Source organism: Rhizomucor pusillus, assembly GCF_041956525.1.
Source record: "Rhizomucor pusillus strain CBS 183.67 unplaced genomic scaffold VTP01scaffold_3, whole genome shotgun sequence".
In the NCBI taxonomy this organism is placed as follows: domain Eukaryota; kingdom Fungi; phylum Mucoromycota; class Mucoromycetes; order Mucorales; family Lichtheimiaceae; genus Rhizomucor; species Rhizomucor pusillus.
The window spans coordinates 1,282,497-1,297,181 of record NW_027192145.1 but is presented as its reverse complement, the minus strand read 5'-3'; the positions used below and the strand labels follow the sequence as shown (position 1 = coordinate 1,297,181).

General features: G+C 44.7%; 7 protein-coding genes across 7 annotated transcripts; 2 read left to right on the top strand and 5 right to left on the bottom strand.

The window, feature by feature from the left end:
* Positions 1 to 946: 946 nt before the first annotated feature.
* Positions 947 to 1,388, bottom strand: VTP01DRAFT_6730 (uncharacterized protein; the record flags this gene model as incomplete). The annotated part of the gene is made up of 2 exons (XM_069385664.1): positions 947 to 1,185; positions 1,337 to 1,388. 2 exons carry the CDS (start codon positions 1,386 to 1,388, stop codon positions 947 to 949), a joined length of 291 nt encoding a protein of 96 aa, XP_069243103.1.
* A 525-nt stretch (positions 1,389 to 1,913) lies between these two features.
* On the top strand, positions 1,914 to 2,363 carry VTP01DRAFT_6729 (uncharacterized protein; the record flags this gene model as incomplete). The annotated part of the gene is made up of 1 exon (XM_069385662.1): positions 1,914 to 2,363. The coding sequence occupies one exon, from the start codon at positions 1,914 to 1,916 to the stop codon at positions 2,361 to 2,363; it is 450 nt and encodes a 149-aa protein (XP_069243102.1).
* A 797-nt stretch (positions 2,364 to 3,160) lies between these two features.
* On the top strand, positions 3,161 to 3,565 carry VTP01DRAFT_6728 (uncharacterized protein; the record flags this gene model as incomplete). Its single annotated transcript, XM_069385661.1, has 3 exons — positions 3,161 to 3,283; positions 3,351 to 3,448; positions 3,502 to 3,565. 3 exons carry the CDS (start codon positions 3,161 to 3,163, stop codon positions 3,563 to 3,565), a joined length of 285 nt encoding a protein of 94 aa, XP_069243101.1.
* A 106-nt stretch (positions 3,566 to 3,671) lies between these two features.
* On the bottom strand, positions 3,672 to 6,924 carry VTP01DRAFT_6727 (uncharacterized protein; the record flags this gene model as incomplete). The annotated part of the gene is made up of 6 exons (XM_069385660.1): positions 3,672 to 3,883; positions 3,956 to 4,055; positions 4,131 to 5,450; positions 5,505 to 6,349; positions 6,409 to 6,516; positions 6,588 to 6,924. 6 exons carry the CDS (start codon positions 6,922 to 6,924, stop codon positions 3,672 to 3,674), a joined length of 2,922 nt encoding a protein of 973 aa, XP_069243100.1.
* A 67-nt stretch (positions 6,925 to 6,991) lies between these two features.
* Positions 6,992 to 8,578, bottom strand: VTP01DRAFT_6726 (uncharacterized protein; the record flags this gene model as incomplete). The annotated part of the gene is made up of 5 exons (XM_069385659.1): positions 6,992 to 7,362; positions 7,418 to 7,619; positions 7,690 to 8,015; positions 8,081 to 8,464; positions 8,518 to 8,578. The coding sequence occupies 5 exons, from the start codon at positions 8,576 to 8,578 to the stop codon at positions 6,992 to 6,994; spliced, it is 1,344 nt and encodes a 447-aa protein (XP_069243099.1).
* Positions 8,579 to 8,942: 364 nt separating this feature from the next.
* On the bottom strand, positions 8,943 to 10,117 carry VTP01DRAFT_6725 (uncharacterized protein; the record flags this gene model as incomplete). Its single annotated transcript, XM_069385658.1, has 4 exons — positions 8,943 to 9,080; positions 9,139 to 9,467; positions 9,540 to 9,955; positions 10,005 to 10,117. The coding sequence occupies 4 exons, from the start codon at positions 10,115 to 10,117 to the stop codon at positions 8,943 to 8,945; spliced, it is 996 nt and encodes a 331-aa protein (XP_069243098.1).
* A 1,143-nt stretch (positions 10,118 to 11,260) lies between these two features.
* VTP01DRAFT_6724 (uncharacterized protein) lies at positions 11,261 to 12,951 on the bottom strand (the record flags this gene model as incomplete). The annotated part of the gene is made up of 3 exons (XM_069385657.1): positions 11,261 to 12,351; positions 12,415 to 12,679; positions 12,754 to 12,951. 3 exons carry the CDS (start codon positions 12,949 to 12,951, stop codon positions 11,261 to 11,263), a joined length of 1,554 nt encoding a protein of 517 aa, XP_069243097.1.
* Between the last annotated feature and the right edge of the window lie 1,734 nt (positions 12,952 to 14,685).

Below are 14,685 nucleotides of genomic sequence, written 5' to 3'. Positions count from 1 at the left end.
CAGAGTCATTTATGAATATCATTTTAAACGCAACCATTTATTGCCACAATGTGTACAAGAAGCCAATCTTGATACGCGAAAAGCTTCTGATGCGGCATACATGGAATAAATTTCGATATGATTGCTTGATATAAGAAATAATTAGGAAGATCCCATAGCTGACGAGCAAACAGTATCAGATTTTTTAGTTTGCAATCGTCGTTATTGCCGTACATAAGCCCGATCAAGTTCGCCAGAGTTTCATGGTCTTTCCTGTGAGCCAGAAACTCTCTGGGATTTTAAATTCGAAGAAGCATATCTTTTGGGATATGGCGGTAATCGTACTTCATGCTAGCATACAGAATCCATCTCCCTGTCCGAACAGAATTATCGCAAAAAAAAAAAAAACTCGAAAAGATGGCATTTCTCTCTATGCTGCTGTCAAGTAACATCAGTTGCAAGGCAATACCAGCAATATGCATGGCCAGCTGTCACACGAGACTCATTTCACATGATTGCTGGTACAAAATATCGGTAAGCAGTGAAGCTGTCCTGACTTGCTCATCCATAGACATTGCAATATTGAGTTCGTTCGATAATTTGACGATGGTCGACAGGACTGAGGAGCTTAGCCCTTTTTGCCATATTCTGATAGCTCTTGTGATGCCATGCATTTCCTTCCCTTCACCGTTCTGCTCTTTGACATGGATCATATGCACGCGCGATCACTCTTCGCAGGCTTCAGTTCCTTGGCTTGATTTTTCTTACTTCTTTTCACCGGGCGCTTGTCCTTTTTGGATGATGCTTTTGCTTTGGATTGATCCGTACGATCCGCGTGTCATCTGGCGCACGCCAAATACTAGCTGATATCGACTCTTCTGTGCCTCAGTAGGTCCACGAGAATTTGTGATGCGTCCATGGCATCCAGGACTTCTTGATGATTGACATATCTCAATGGATATGAGGATTATCTACGGCGCTCATCGATAGCAAGTTGATGGTAGGCTATAGTATCGTCATCACCAGGAACGATATATGAGCTGTTTGCAAATTGATACAATGCAAGCTCCATCTGGTCATGGATGAAAAATGGGATTTTGAAGATGCTCAGCAGTCTTTCCTGGATGATGTCCAGTTTATCACCCATAGAGTTGGGACCACCACGCTGCATCGATTTCATTGCTCTAACATCAATTTTGCATGGGCCTGAAATTTTTCAGCTGTAATCAATGGAAAGCAGGCAGATGTAAATTAAGCTTGCATAATGTTGTAGAGGGATCTTTGCCAATTTTTTTGAGAGGTGGACAGGTTGGCACTGTTTCTTTCATAAACAAACTCCTTATCTCTTGTAGTTTACCTGATCTAATAGCCTCTGTCCTGACCATGGTATCTTGCTCCTTTTGCCTCATTATTTATCTTTTGCTTATAATTCATGATATGTATTCTGAAGTCTAAGCATGCCATGTCATATCTCTAGAGATTTTAGTAAAAATCAGGCCCACATGCTTCACTCCACGCGAGAACCAGTGTCATTTTAACAGGTAGTCTTCTCACGTTGATCCTACCTTTACTTTTACTCCTGGCCACGGATAAAAAGTAAGTATTTTTCTTCGTTAGACACCAAGAACAAATGTTGCAGAAGGAAGTTCTTTGGGAGGACATTCGAGACCTCAGTCAGAGCTTTGGGCACAAGCCTCAAATATGGATAATACAGCAGCAATACAAATGCTGAGACATTATCATAACAGAATAAGGGTCGAGGAGGAGTTTCCCTGTCGCTCCTAGTCATTTAGACATGCTGAGGGCCTTTGATGTGCCCGAAAGTGGAAATAAATTCAGTTACCTGGGGTGTATTCTATAATTGCCATCGGAGAATCAAAGTTGCATTAAGTGCTAAAATGTCAACTTTGGTCCTCAACAAACTTCTTTGACCCATGATTGTGCGAGAAATCTACGAACTCAGTACAAATCGCTCCTGTAACGATACACTCGTGCTGCATCTCGATCGCTCTCCGCGAGTACACTACATTGCTCAAGTTATTCAGCAGCGTCAAACGAGCTGGCGGCGCAAGAACGTTAATAAACTGGAGTCTCTAAACAGGGAAGAGTCCAAAGCCTTTTGCGCTACGACAGCGGGAGGATTACCTTCTCCCCCGGTTGAATCGCCAGAGTGCACTTCAGAGATTCTATCTACGTCCGAGACCAAGTCAGCGCCGGCGCCGAGTTCGACTATTACAGCAGAGGAATTGACAAAGGTGGAGATCTGCAGACGTTTGGAGGAGCTTAAGGAAGAAAAGCATCAGCTGTTTCAATTGATCAAACGGCTCATGTTTGAGGAAGCGCAGGAAGAACGACGACGACGGCGCCATTCGACAATGGAATGACAACATTTCACAAAAACCGCTGTTCATATATTTTCTTGAGCCAGCATCCTTCGTCCTTCGTGTACATCCTCCCGAAAGTGGGTTTGTCTCAAAAGACAAACTTCCCTCCCTATGTCATTATTTTTTTTCTCTCCTTTCTTTTCAACCCGACCCTGCATTGCCCGTTACGTTTATTGTACATACGCTCTCTCTCTCACTCGAACCCCTTTCTTTTCTCATGAACTGTGCATCCTTCCGTTATCTGGAAAAATGAAGCATCCATTTTTATCTCATTTGCCATTAGTGAAAACTTTGTGTGCTTTCTGACAAATTATCCGTCGTTGCCACAGCCGAGCTACGACGTTTCACCAGCATGCGAACGCCATATGATCCAACTGCTTACCTCACGAATGGGTTTTTTTGGATGTATTTGGAAGTTTCTTGCCAATCCAGCGGTTTTCCTTTCTTGACCACTGCAATGATGTAAAGAATAAGCTTGTTGGCATATTTTTCATATAGTATTATAGGCTAAACAAGACCGCTGGAATATCGACCGAGGAGGCTATTTAAAGTAAGGTGGTAGAAGCATAGGAAAATACGTACTATTCTGCCGTAAGTTCCATCTATATTTTAAAAGCAAGCAAGGCGTTATTTTCGACGAATAATTAAACAAACGACATATATTGTTCATTCTTTGCAAGCACCTTGTGCATGCTCAGAAATCATTCGCAGTCATGAATTTTGAGAGATTTCGGGCCCCTCCCACCATTTTGTGCGGAAAACAAAAAGGAGTACCACACTTTAAACATACCATACACATGTTTGCCAGAGCCATTTCACGATCTGCCAGACTGTCCACTCGACCCACCCTTCTTCGCCGCGGTGGTGGACACGGTACTCCTCAGTGGAACGAGCCTGGAGGCTACCTCTTCAATGAAAAGGTACATTTCAATCGTCTCTTGCAGCAATTTTGAATGATAAACTCACACAGCAGACTCGCAATGTCAGACTCGTGTCAAGGAAGACTGGGAAGACATCTACTACTGGGGCATGGGCGGCGGTTTCTTCTTGATGGCTGTTGCTCTTTATTACAAGCCTGATACTAGGTAGCTGGCTAAAATGCATTGGAGAGAATACTAGTATTAATCTTCATGTATAGCGTTACCACTTGGGCAACGAAGGAAGCCGAGAAGTCTTTGAAGGAGAAGGGCATCAACCTTTAATACACCAAGACCGAATCCGCATAAAAAGCAAAAAAGGAACTATATTACGAAATGTACCTCCAGTTTAAATAAAAGCGTCACCCTGGGCGCGCAGCGATTGATAGATTTATTCTTTTCGTGGAGACCGTTGCTTTAACCGAGATGATGCAGAAGCAAGATTCGTTCCAGACGCGACAGAGTGAAAACTCGCTGCCTTGACGGCCTTTTCACGTTCCACCAAGTATTGAGTGTACGTTCGCCACAGTTTTCGAGGAAAAGTGACGACCGTCCGGATCCATTTTAGAGTGCAGATGATAACCCATACCAGCAATGCAAATACTGGAAAGGGAGGGAGACAGACCGTTAGTATACTACGATCAATGCGTTAGCAGTGTTGATCCGATTACATACGTGTCAGCAAGTAAGAAAGCAATGCGTATCCGGTATCGAGCCATGGATTCTTAGCCCTGTTTGCCAGGATGGATTCAATGTCTACTTCTAGCTTTTTGAGCTGAATTTTTGAGTCAGTAATGAGTAAGCCTCTGGACGGAAACCTGAAATAAGATAGATGTAAACTGTCACTTACAGCCGAGTAGTGCGTTTCTGGGATATCTTTCAGATAGAGTGCCATACGTTGGCGGGTATCACCAATATCGTTTTGTATGTCTCGAATAAGTTTCTCAGTTTCCAATAATGCGCGTTTGAAATCCACTATTTCGTTTTGTAAGGTGCATATACCGATTCGTAATTCTTCCTGCCGATAATCAAATGGATTAAATGATCGATATGGAAGGAAAGTATCAAATAGAAGCGAGGGGGCATGGTGAATAGATGAGTAGCTGTAACGGCGTTGAGAAGAGTCGAGTTTTTGTAGAGTTGGATTAATGATGTTTGGCATTAAGGCATTGCCACCACTGGAGGTGGAGGTGGAGCTGATAGAGGATGATGAAACAGGAGGAGTGCCAATTAAAAATGATGGTCGCGTTGAAATATGTCTGTCGTCCATGAGTTCAATTACTGTATCGTCCACTGCATGGAAGAAGTTCTTGCGGCTGCTGCTGCTGCTGCTGCTATCGCCGGGCCGCATGCTCGATAATTTTGACTTGTCTCCAATGTTATCCAATTCGTCGAGAGCAAGGTTATCTATCGTCTCACTATTCTGATCCATGAAGTTTCTTGACTCGTTTGCGAGCTTTTCCAACTCTAGAATCCTTGCATCCACTTCGCGCAATAGAGCTTTCACATCTTCCTTGTCTGCCTGTAGATCCTCTCCCTGGTCACCTAGTAAGGACACATGAAGATCAACGAGCGGACCGCTGGTCAAGGCATCGTCTTCCGCAAGATGAATAAGCTTGACAAACTCGGCTGTATTGTGTTTGCTCGCTTGGACAATAGCAATTCTTCGTACGCTTGAATTATCACCGCTTGATTTAACCGCTGCATCCGTCTCCAAAATATCTTCAACTCCAGAGATGAGTTTGGATGGATCTATGAGCGTCTCGTCACCTTGCTCTTCTTCTTCTTCTTCCTCTTCATCTTCCTCATCTTCATCCTCCTCGTGCTGTACTCGCATCCGAGAGCGTCGACCTGTGTCGACTGTACCCTCTTTAATTTCCAGTTTTCCCATTTTCTCGTATTCTTTGAGCAGTCCTATTACTTCATCTGGGAGTGTGTCATAATCAAACATGAGTTGCACAGTGTCGTTGCTGTCTTCGTCGCATCGTGCAGATACACCACTATCGTTGGATCCAATTAATTCATCGTTATCTTCAGCAATGCTGCCGCCGTCAACTTTTTTGCTCTTAATTCCATCGTCGTTCTCTTCTATAGATCCATCTCCTGTCGATTCGATACTTTTGGTTTCCTGAAAGAAGTCAAAGGATGGTCGTGGATCGCACATTCTTGCCTAAAGCGAAGCACTTAATACATGTTCTTCTTGCATGTATGATGGTTCACATACCTCCATTGGATGCTGCTCTGAAAACGACTTTAACGGCAACGATCGAGACTCCTTCCGAATATCGGCTATTACTCCAATATCGACACTGGATCTCCTGCGATCATCCGTGCTAAACATTTTTGGTAAAACAGCAACGTTTGGAGAATCGTGAAGTCCATCAAAAGAATGCCGGTTTCTCAATTTACTGTCAATGAACGGGTGCTCCGTACTCGCTGTCGTTGTCGCCGTTTTATGTTTGGAAGTGTCGTGCATTGAGGTCACAGCGACCGAGGAAGTCCTTCGATGTAAAAGACTCTTGCCCTTGATAAAAGATGATGGATGCAGCGCCGATTTTTTTGCCTGTTTTCCTAAAGATTGGGCTGTCGAATGATCTGGAGATATATTTACAGGGCTGGCAACCACTATTCGTCTCCGGTCGCTTCCTCCACTGCTGCGATTGCATTCTCGAGCCATAGCTGAAGAACCAGGGGACTGCCCTGAGGAAGAACTACTGTCAACCGACCCGATTTTCACGTTCGAGTCTCGTAGATCAACCGAGTCCATCGAGTCCTTTCCTTTCAATTTCCCCTTGTCGCGTCTAATAAATTGCTTGTACCATGATCGCCTTCGTTCTTGCTTAGAATTATCCGCAGTGTTCGAAAGGTCTCGTCGCCGCAATGTTGTTTCTGCGGTTGGTCGAGATAAAGGTGGTGTACTGAGAGAAGGTCGGGTATAAACTGGAGGAGTGGTATCATTTGACTGTTCTGCGCCTGATGGACTGAACTGCGGGGTATAATCGTCCGTTGCAGAAGAAACTTTTCGGCTGTGCGACGAGGACCAATTTCTGTGATGGTGCCTGGATTCCTCTGTAAAGCGAGCTGTAAGTTTTGACGAAATTTATACTTTCCAGCATCGTTGCTCTTACCTCTTCGATGATGCGGTTTTGAACTTTTTGAAGGTTCAGACAGTTGAGATGTCAATTGTGTCAATTTCAAAATATCCTCATTAGAAACGACATTGAGCATATCCTTTGCTTCAAACATATCGTCGAATATCAGTAAGCAGGCTCTTACAAAGTCGCTAAGAGTAGGATGGTTGTATTACCTCTTTGTGAGTCTGTACCGGCCAGCTGGAAAGTGCGTGGCAGTCCATATTCATCGTTTTTCTTGTTATTGGCAGTATTAACAGCATGCGTCGCACGGTCTGCAGAGTAAGAAGGGGATACTTGAACGGGAGTGTACTCGAGCCAGCCTCGTGAGCTGTCAGCCTTTGCAGGCTTTCCATTAGAAGTGTCCATTCCCTTTGCACATGATCCTTCACTTGAAGTTTGGGCAAGCGAGCGATCGACTCCGATTTCAGATAATGACTCGTCATCGAGAGGAGGCCTCTCTGCTGTTTTCCTCCAATGCTCAATTTCATTCAAAAAAGTATGCGGCTGCATGGCCAGTTACAAAGGATGGGGGAGGGGAAAGCAGGGAAAACACCGGTGAATGGGAATTACAACAGTATCAGCAGTTCTCCAGCACACGATCAACCATTGCTCCGCTGAGTCCGAGGTAATGCGCTGGATCACAAAGCCGATCAATTTCTTCTCTACTTAGCACAGCGGTGACTTTAGGTTCCTGAGAGAGAGCATCTGCTAGCATGGTATCTTGTTGCAAAGCCTTGCGGCAGCAATCATATACCAAATCATGCGCTGTCTGTCTGCCAAGCTTTGGAGCCAGTCCCATCATTACTGCTTCCGAGACAATAAGGCCTTTTGTCAGGGCCAGGTTGCGTGCCATATTCTCCGGATGAACTTGCAATCCGGTCATCAACGACTTTGTCTGAGCCAAAGCGCCGCAAGTCAATACAAATGCTTCCGGCAAAACAACCCACTCTAATTTTGGAATTTGTTATCGCTGTGTGCATTAACACAATGATATTGTGCTTACCAATTTCCCAAGGTCCTGTTGACCGTTCATGGTCGGCGACCATAGCCTCCATCAAGGCAGCCGAGTGCTGACGCACAGTTGACGCTGCAGCGTGTATGTAAAGACAGCTGATTGGATTAAACTTGTTGGGCATAGTCGAGCTTGAACCACGATGAGGCACGTAGGGCTCAGATACTTCCCCGACTTCAGTCTGCATCATGAGCTGGTTCCCAGACGTACAATGATTCAGTTTACATATCATGCAAATATAGTTTTATCTTTATAACGCAAACCTTGATATCAGTAGCATTTTTGGATAAAGTACCACATAAAATGGCCAAAAATGCGCCCACTTCGGCGATACGATCGCGGTTTGTGTGCCAGGCTATCTCGGGAACCGCGAGTCCCAGTTCTTTGGCCAACTCTTCTTGGCAGGCCATCGCTTTTTGAGGATCGATTGTTGCCAAAGTACCTGCAGCGCCGCTAAACTCAAGGACTAGAACTGATTCGCGTAAATCAAGCAATCGCTTCAGGTGACGCTGGAGAGTTGCCAAGAAACGCGCCATTTTGAACCCAAAGCTGATAGGCACGGCCTGCTGCAAATTGCTACGCGCAGCCACTGTGATGATGAAACGCGTTAAGCAAGGTGTGGTACATGCGTCGTTTATATTTCAAAATACTTGCTTGGTAACAATCGGTGCTTTCTGGCTAATTCAGCGACGCTGGCAATGATAACTTTCAAATCCTCTTCAATGATATTGAAAGAATCGCGGATGGCCATAACAGTTGCCGTATCCGTCACGTCTTGCGTAGTAGCGCCCCAGTGGCACCATTCTCCCAAACCATCGCGACACATGGTACTTAGCTGCTGGACCACACCCAGCACCGGATACCCAATAATCTGCGTCTTGGTCTTCAACAGATCGAAATCAATGTTATCCACCTTGCACTTTGAAACGATCTCGTCGCTTGCATCCTGTGGGATGATGCCTAGCTTTGCTTGTGCTCTGGCTAGCGCTGCTTCCCATTCCAGATAGTAAGCAGTGCGGCTTTTATCCGACCAGATATCTAGCTGTCAATTAGGGATCTAATAGATATGCTTCCTTTCAGCTTGAGCTTACCTCGAGCGGCCGGGCTTCCAAAGATATCCTTGAATATATGCGAATCGATCACAGTAGACATGGCGTGAGAAAAGAAACGGAAAAGAAAAAAATTAAGAAAATTAACCATTTATATCTTCTCTTGCAGCAATCAACGCGGAACTGTTGTCATGTCTGCAGTTAGGGCCATGAAAAAGATGCCTTTTCCGACACTAGTCCCGGAAAATCAAATTTCCGCATAGTAACAGGCAGCGGAAAATGGGGCATTGTAGACAGTAAAGGATATAATCGATTTCTCTCCTTTATGTGACCATGTATGTACATTCCTATACCATCCTTATGTTTCAACAAAATATTGTTAGATTTTGCTTTTCCTTTCGTTGGAGTAGAGCAGCATCATAAGTCAACTTGAATCCAATTTGGACATGTAGAGAAGATGGCGATATCTATGCATTTTGCAACGCGCGTATTTTGAGCTTGTATGATGCATAGAACACCAGCGCAAGGTACGTTGCTACATGATCCTTGATCATGTACATGATGCCTTGATTGAAAAAGCCTTTGATGACCTGAGCGCGCATACCCTAGGCGAATACATGTGAGTAGCTTGTTGCCAGTTACTTGTATTCATATACTTTATACCTTGTAGATACCCCTTGGTCCTTCTCGAGCAATTACATATTTCATAATTGCAATCATGCCTTTCTTTCTTTCTGAAGCCTTCTCCTCCTTGCCCTTTACGTCATCGCTGTAATCTTCACCAGTCTTTTTAGCGACCATACTTGTTCGCACGAAAATAAATGGATAAGTGATCATGGTAGCGATGGTCTTTGAAAGTGCAGAGAACAAGAAGACTTCAAGTGAACTTAGTGTTGACTTCTTGTTGGCTGCAAGATAAAACTGCTTGAGTTTTTCAAACACAAAGTAAGTGATGGATGGATTTGATACAAGAACGGCAGAGGCTCGGTAACCTAGTATGAGTAAAACGACAAAATCGTTAGTTCATGCAAATAGCCATCTTTTGATAATACCAATATATATACCTGACCAGAAGCCTGTAATGCCTTTTTCCCGGTGGATATCGTGCATTGTTTCGACAAATCCCTTTTTATCGTCCTTTCCCGCCGTTTGCAAACGTGTTGTCACGTTGGATACCGGAGTAGTGAAGAATCGTGATATCAACGCAGCTTCTGCACCCAGAAAGAGCTCCTGCGCAACATTCAGCTGCGCCTTCTTGCCCATTGACTTGTTGAATGTTTCCTGAACATTTCTCAGTGCGGTATAGCAGTAAAAATACAGGAAACTCGACAAGACAGTTGCGAGCGTATCGGCGCCCAGGCCGGCATAGAGACCGTGGAAACCACCTTCGTTTCTGTAAATGGCAAGGATCGTCTCAATAAATCCTTTGCTCTTCTTCTCGTCTTGTGTGCTTGATTGGAGCTGCAAACGTGTGGTGGTCCTACAAGATTGTTAGAGTAGATCGCGACGATCGGATCACGTATACTTGCAAGTCCAGTGGATAAATGAACAGGTTGGAAACGGTTGAACCCACAGCACCTGACAAAGCATGGCCGATGGGCGGTAACTTATATTCCTCAAACGGTACTATCGTTTTGGACATTGAAGAAAGGGTGATAAGGCCCACTGGGAGCCGGGAGAATGTATCATCAAATGAGTAATTTTCACATGGATTAACTAACGCCATGTGCGACACCGCACAGACCCCGGAATTTGGGCAAGGCATTGAGCTACATAGTTCCGTCGTTTGCTTTACAAGCGCTTCACGCTTCGCTTCGCTCGATGCGCTTGGTTCACTGAAGCTCATGGCTGATCCGAGTCTGTAGAATAAATTCGCATGAATCGATGCTTGAGAGATTCCTACACCTAAAATCTAGCTTCTTGCTGCTCGAAACAAATCCGCAAATCGTCTTCTTATACTTAGTAATAGATTCCTAGTAGACTTCTCCCGTCAACTTTCAAGTGTCGCTATTTTCAAGCAAAATCCTGTATCCTCTCAAACATCCCGGTACGTTGGCTGCTCTCTCGAGGTGCAGACGAATTCTGACGCTCAACTTCGTAGCCGACATGCCTCTGTCTTGACTCGCTTCTCGAGATGCATCACTTCAAGTCCTCTGCCGTGCTTTTATTTTTTCATTTTAACAAAGCGACCCCATGGATAAAGAGTATGTCTACCAGTTTACTTCGCTGTGGTGGACGCAAGCTGATACAGAAACACTAGATGCACGGCCTGGTCCCTCGAGTAATTCGAGGATTACCCTTCGGGGTGTACGTATCAATTACGATTACACAGCAGTAGCGCAAGACACAAACGTAATGCTGTTATGAAATTCCCTTGTTCCCAATCAACTACATTTGCTACTCGCTCTTGACTTCTTCATATTCATTCCCGTATTCCCGCCTTTGTAATTTAACTTGGATTATTTCTTTTTAATATAAAGGTTTGCCGCATGTACAAAGAGAGATAGGATATGAAAATCTTTCCAACCATGGCGCCCAAAGTTCTTTTGCGATTATGACAAATTAGTATATATTATATTGTCAGCGCCTTACCGTTCGTGATATTCAAGAGATGCCTTGCTGCTGTAGAATGAATAACACAATCGTTTTCAGTTGGCACAGCAGCTGACACCTGCATTCAGCATAGAGACAATGCTCTTTAGCTAGTTCAATGGATATGCTGAATTGAAACGGAATATAGACAAATAAAAGAAGAAATTGGATCTATATAAGGGTGCATCCAGGTCTAAACTTCCTCTTGAGCGCATCGATCGTAAGGAGGAACTGAGATGACTGTGGATCCGCTTGATACAGCAGATAGTGTATCGTCATCGAGGTTGAGTACATACTTGTAGTCTGGTTTCTTCGACACTTTGCTCTGCTGCTGCGTGATACTGGGACGTAGACTTTGCCAGTCAAGCCGTAGAAGATAAATAAATTGCAGAGTTGCTGCCATGCAAAATGCAGCTGCGAGACCGCTCCAAAGACCTACAATCTCTAACTCTGCCGAAAATGTAAGTACGAACGAGAGAGGGCATCCAACTACGTAATAAGCGAACGCAACGGCGATCGCAGTGACACGCTGTCTGCCCATGCCTCGAAGCACACCAGAGCAGACGCCACCTACAGCGTCAACCATTTGAAAGAACGCGAATATTGGTAATACTTGGGCGACCTCGTGGATTATGGCAGGGTCCTTGGTAAATAAACGGCCAAAATCGTGCCTTGTGCAAAGAAATACGATGCCCTGGAGAACTCCTATGCAAAGCGCCAAAAGGGAGCCCCTGTAGAGCGTCTGCTCTGCCTCCGTAGTCTGGCCTTTTCCAAGCACATTGCCAACACGCGTAGCAGCAGTGGATGATAAGCCAACAGCCACGGCGCGGGAGACGATATATGTGCGTAAAAGGATAGATTGCGATGCAAGCTGGTAGCTGCTGAGCCAAGCGGCTGCAAGCACCGAAAGCTCGACGATGCAGAATTCAAGAAAGAACGCAAAGATGCATGGAATAGCTAATCGCCACAGGGGCCACGGGTCCCGCAGGCATGAGTAGGACCACCCAGCCCAGCCTTCGTGACCTTTGACGAAATATGCGTATGCCAAAAGCAAAAGCGTTGCCAACCAATAACTGATAGATAATGCAATAGGGGCGCCGACGAAACCAAGTTTAAACGGATCGCAGAAAACGAGCACATAATGTAGTCCAAAATTGAATGGAGCTACAATAAGCATAACGTACGTGGAGGCAGACATAACCCCTTGTGCTTGCAGAAATCTTCGCACTGCCTCGAAAAAGCAGTAGCCAATAAAACCAGGTAAGAAGCACTTGAGATAGCGGCCTAGTGTTGTAATCATCATTAGCGTTGTTGCAATGGCATTTATTGCGTAGAGTCTTTAATTACCTGCAAGCTCAGCCAGCATCTTGCTTTGACCAAGAGCTAACAGCAAACGCTCTGAATTCCACCAGATCAAAGTAATCGGGACAAGGAGAATGCATAGCATGATACATGCCTTTTGCAAATATAGTCCAAGATCCTGCTTACGAGAGCCAGTCCATGCTTGGGAGCATACTGTCTCGAGTGCATTCAGAAAACCGTATACAGTGACAAGGCCGCTGATGCCAGCGACCATGTTTCCCAGAGTTACCGCTGCGAGCTCCGTCGATCCCTTTAACGCAATAGCGGTTAATGTCATCTGATCGATTGGGTACTGGGCTGTGACCGATAGCAGGATGATCATACCAAGTGCCCGATAGTGACAACGGTTGCAAAATTTAAAGATTGCTTTAGCAGAAGTGCTCCGATAATTGGTAATCCGTTCCAGAGAAGCCAAAAGAACGGCTCCCGATCGTCCGATCTGGTTTCTTTGTTGCCTGTATTTTCAGCAAGAAGAGGCGTCCGGCCGTCAATAGAGGTATCCTTCGAACAGATATTTGGCATTGCTTGAAATATGAAAGGAAAAAAGGAGAAAAGGAACGAGCGAGGAGATAAATGGCGAAAAAAAGAGTCTAAATATACACCATTTTTCCAAAGCGCATGCAAATGCATCTGCTGTGGTTCCAGCGTTTGCAACGTGACTGATTGCCGCTAGTATCTTCTCACTCGGTAATCTAGTTAGTCTGATTACACTAGCTGACTTCCGGAGGTTTGTATACTCATTTTTGTATAGTATTTATTCGGTCATGACTGACAGCCATTGGAGTGTTTTCAAATTATAACGAGTTCAAAGCTAGTTCTCTATTTAGGATGTAAATGAGGGAAAGGGACTTCGAAATGATAGCAGAAGTTTCAAAAGGAATTGAGTCAAAGATTAGCCGCCAATGAGCATCCCAAACGGACGAGGGAGTACCCGATACGACATGTGGCCATTCTATGTTCCCATTTTGAGGTTGAGACGATGCTTTCGGACAGCTTAAACGTCACTGCATGTAAAGGTGCGGTCATTTTTATCCCCCAATTTATTACGCATTTCCTAAAGTACATTCTTTCCATAAAATAATGTCTCCCCCACTGAAAATTGATGTCGCATTTTATCAAAAATCAAATTCGCGTTTCCCAAAATCGTTAAGTACACGACATGATTTTTGGGCCTTGCCTTAAGTCCACACCGATTTAGGCGAACGGAGCAAGGCCTTTACATGCAATATTCCCTCCAACATCGATTAACACGAGCGCCGGTCTGAATAAACTGGGAATTCGACGGCACTGTGCTTGCAAAACCGCCGGAGAATGGAGATCGTGTACGCTATGGAAACCTCTACGCAGGCCGCTGATTAATGTCCGAGTATTCTGAAACATTAAGAGGACTATATCGAATATTAGGATACTGTTGTGCAAAGCGATTCCAGACCTTGAACTTTTATTATCTATGTCAGTACGAGCTGAGATACCAAATACCAGAATCCTTGCGAAAAAAATGTTAGGTGGAGATTGGAGCATGGCCATGTTCGGTGATAAAACGGTTTGTAACTATAAATGCTCTCCTGAGGATTTCACGGAGTATCCAAGCTCTCTGGATGACTGCCCGGAGGAGGATTTGGTTATAGGCAGGCCGAGCAATGTTCTGGAAGGGAATACAGCACGCGAAACGTTCATAATTTTTGCCAACCATTCAGTGATGACATCCTTTATCTTTGCTTTGTGGTTAATGCATCTTTTTGACGCCGAGGTGGAGTGTCCACTTTGACCATAAGGATGCACATGTAGCTTGAGTATTATCGTTGAGATTGTCGGCGTGCGCGCAGCTTGACCTTCTTCCTATTGTCTTTTACGCTTTGCGCCGTTTTCGGGTTCATACGTCGCTTCTTTCCAACTAAAAGAAAGTCTGAGCTCGTTTCGCCATCGTATGCTGAGTATGCATTCTCATTGCTTTTACGCTTGTATCCACTTCGGCCACAGTCCCGGCAAATCCCGATTTAAGAGTATTGCTTAGACAGATATATTCGAAAGAACGAAGAAGCAAACACACAGCCACCAACCTCCGTCTTCTGCCAACTTTTCTGCAGTCTTTTTAGCCGTTTTTTAGTGCTATAATCAATAAAGCCGGATGAAGGCGATCCCCAGAGATATGAATGGATTGCAGATAAAGTTTTGATGACGTCAAAGTATTCATCAAAGTAGATCGTTATGGATCGAAAGTGTAGCGGCGGAGGAAAGCGAAGCTGAAATCAGCTT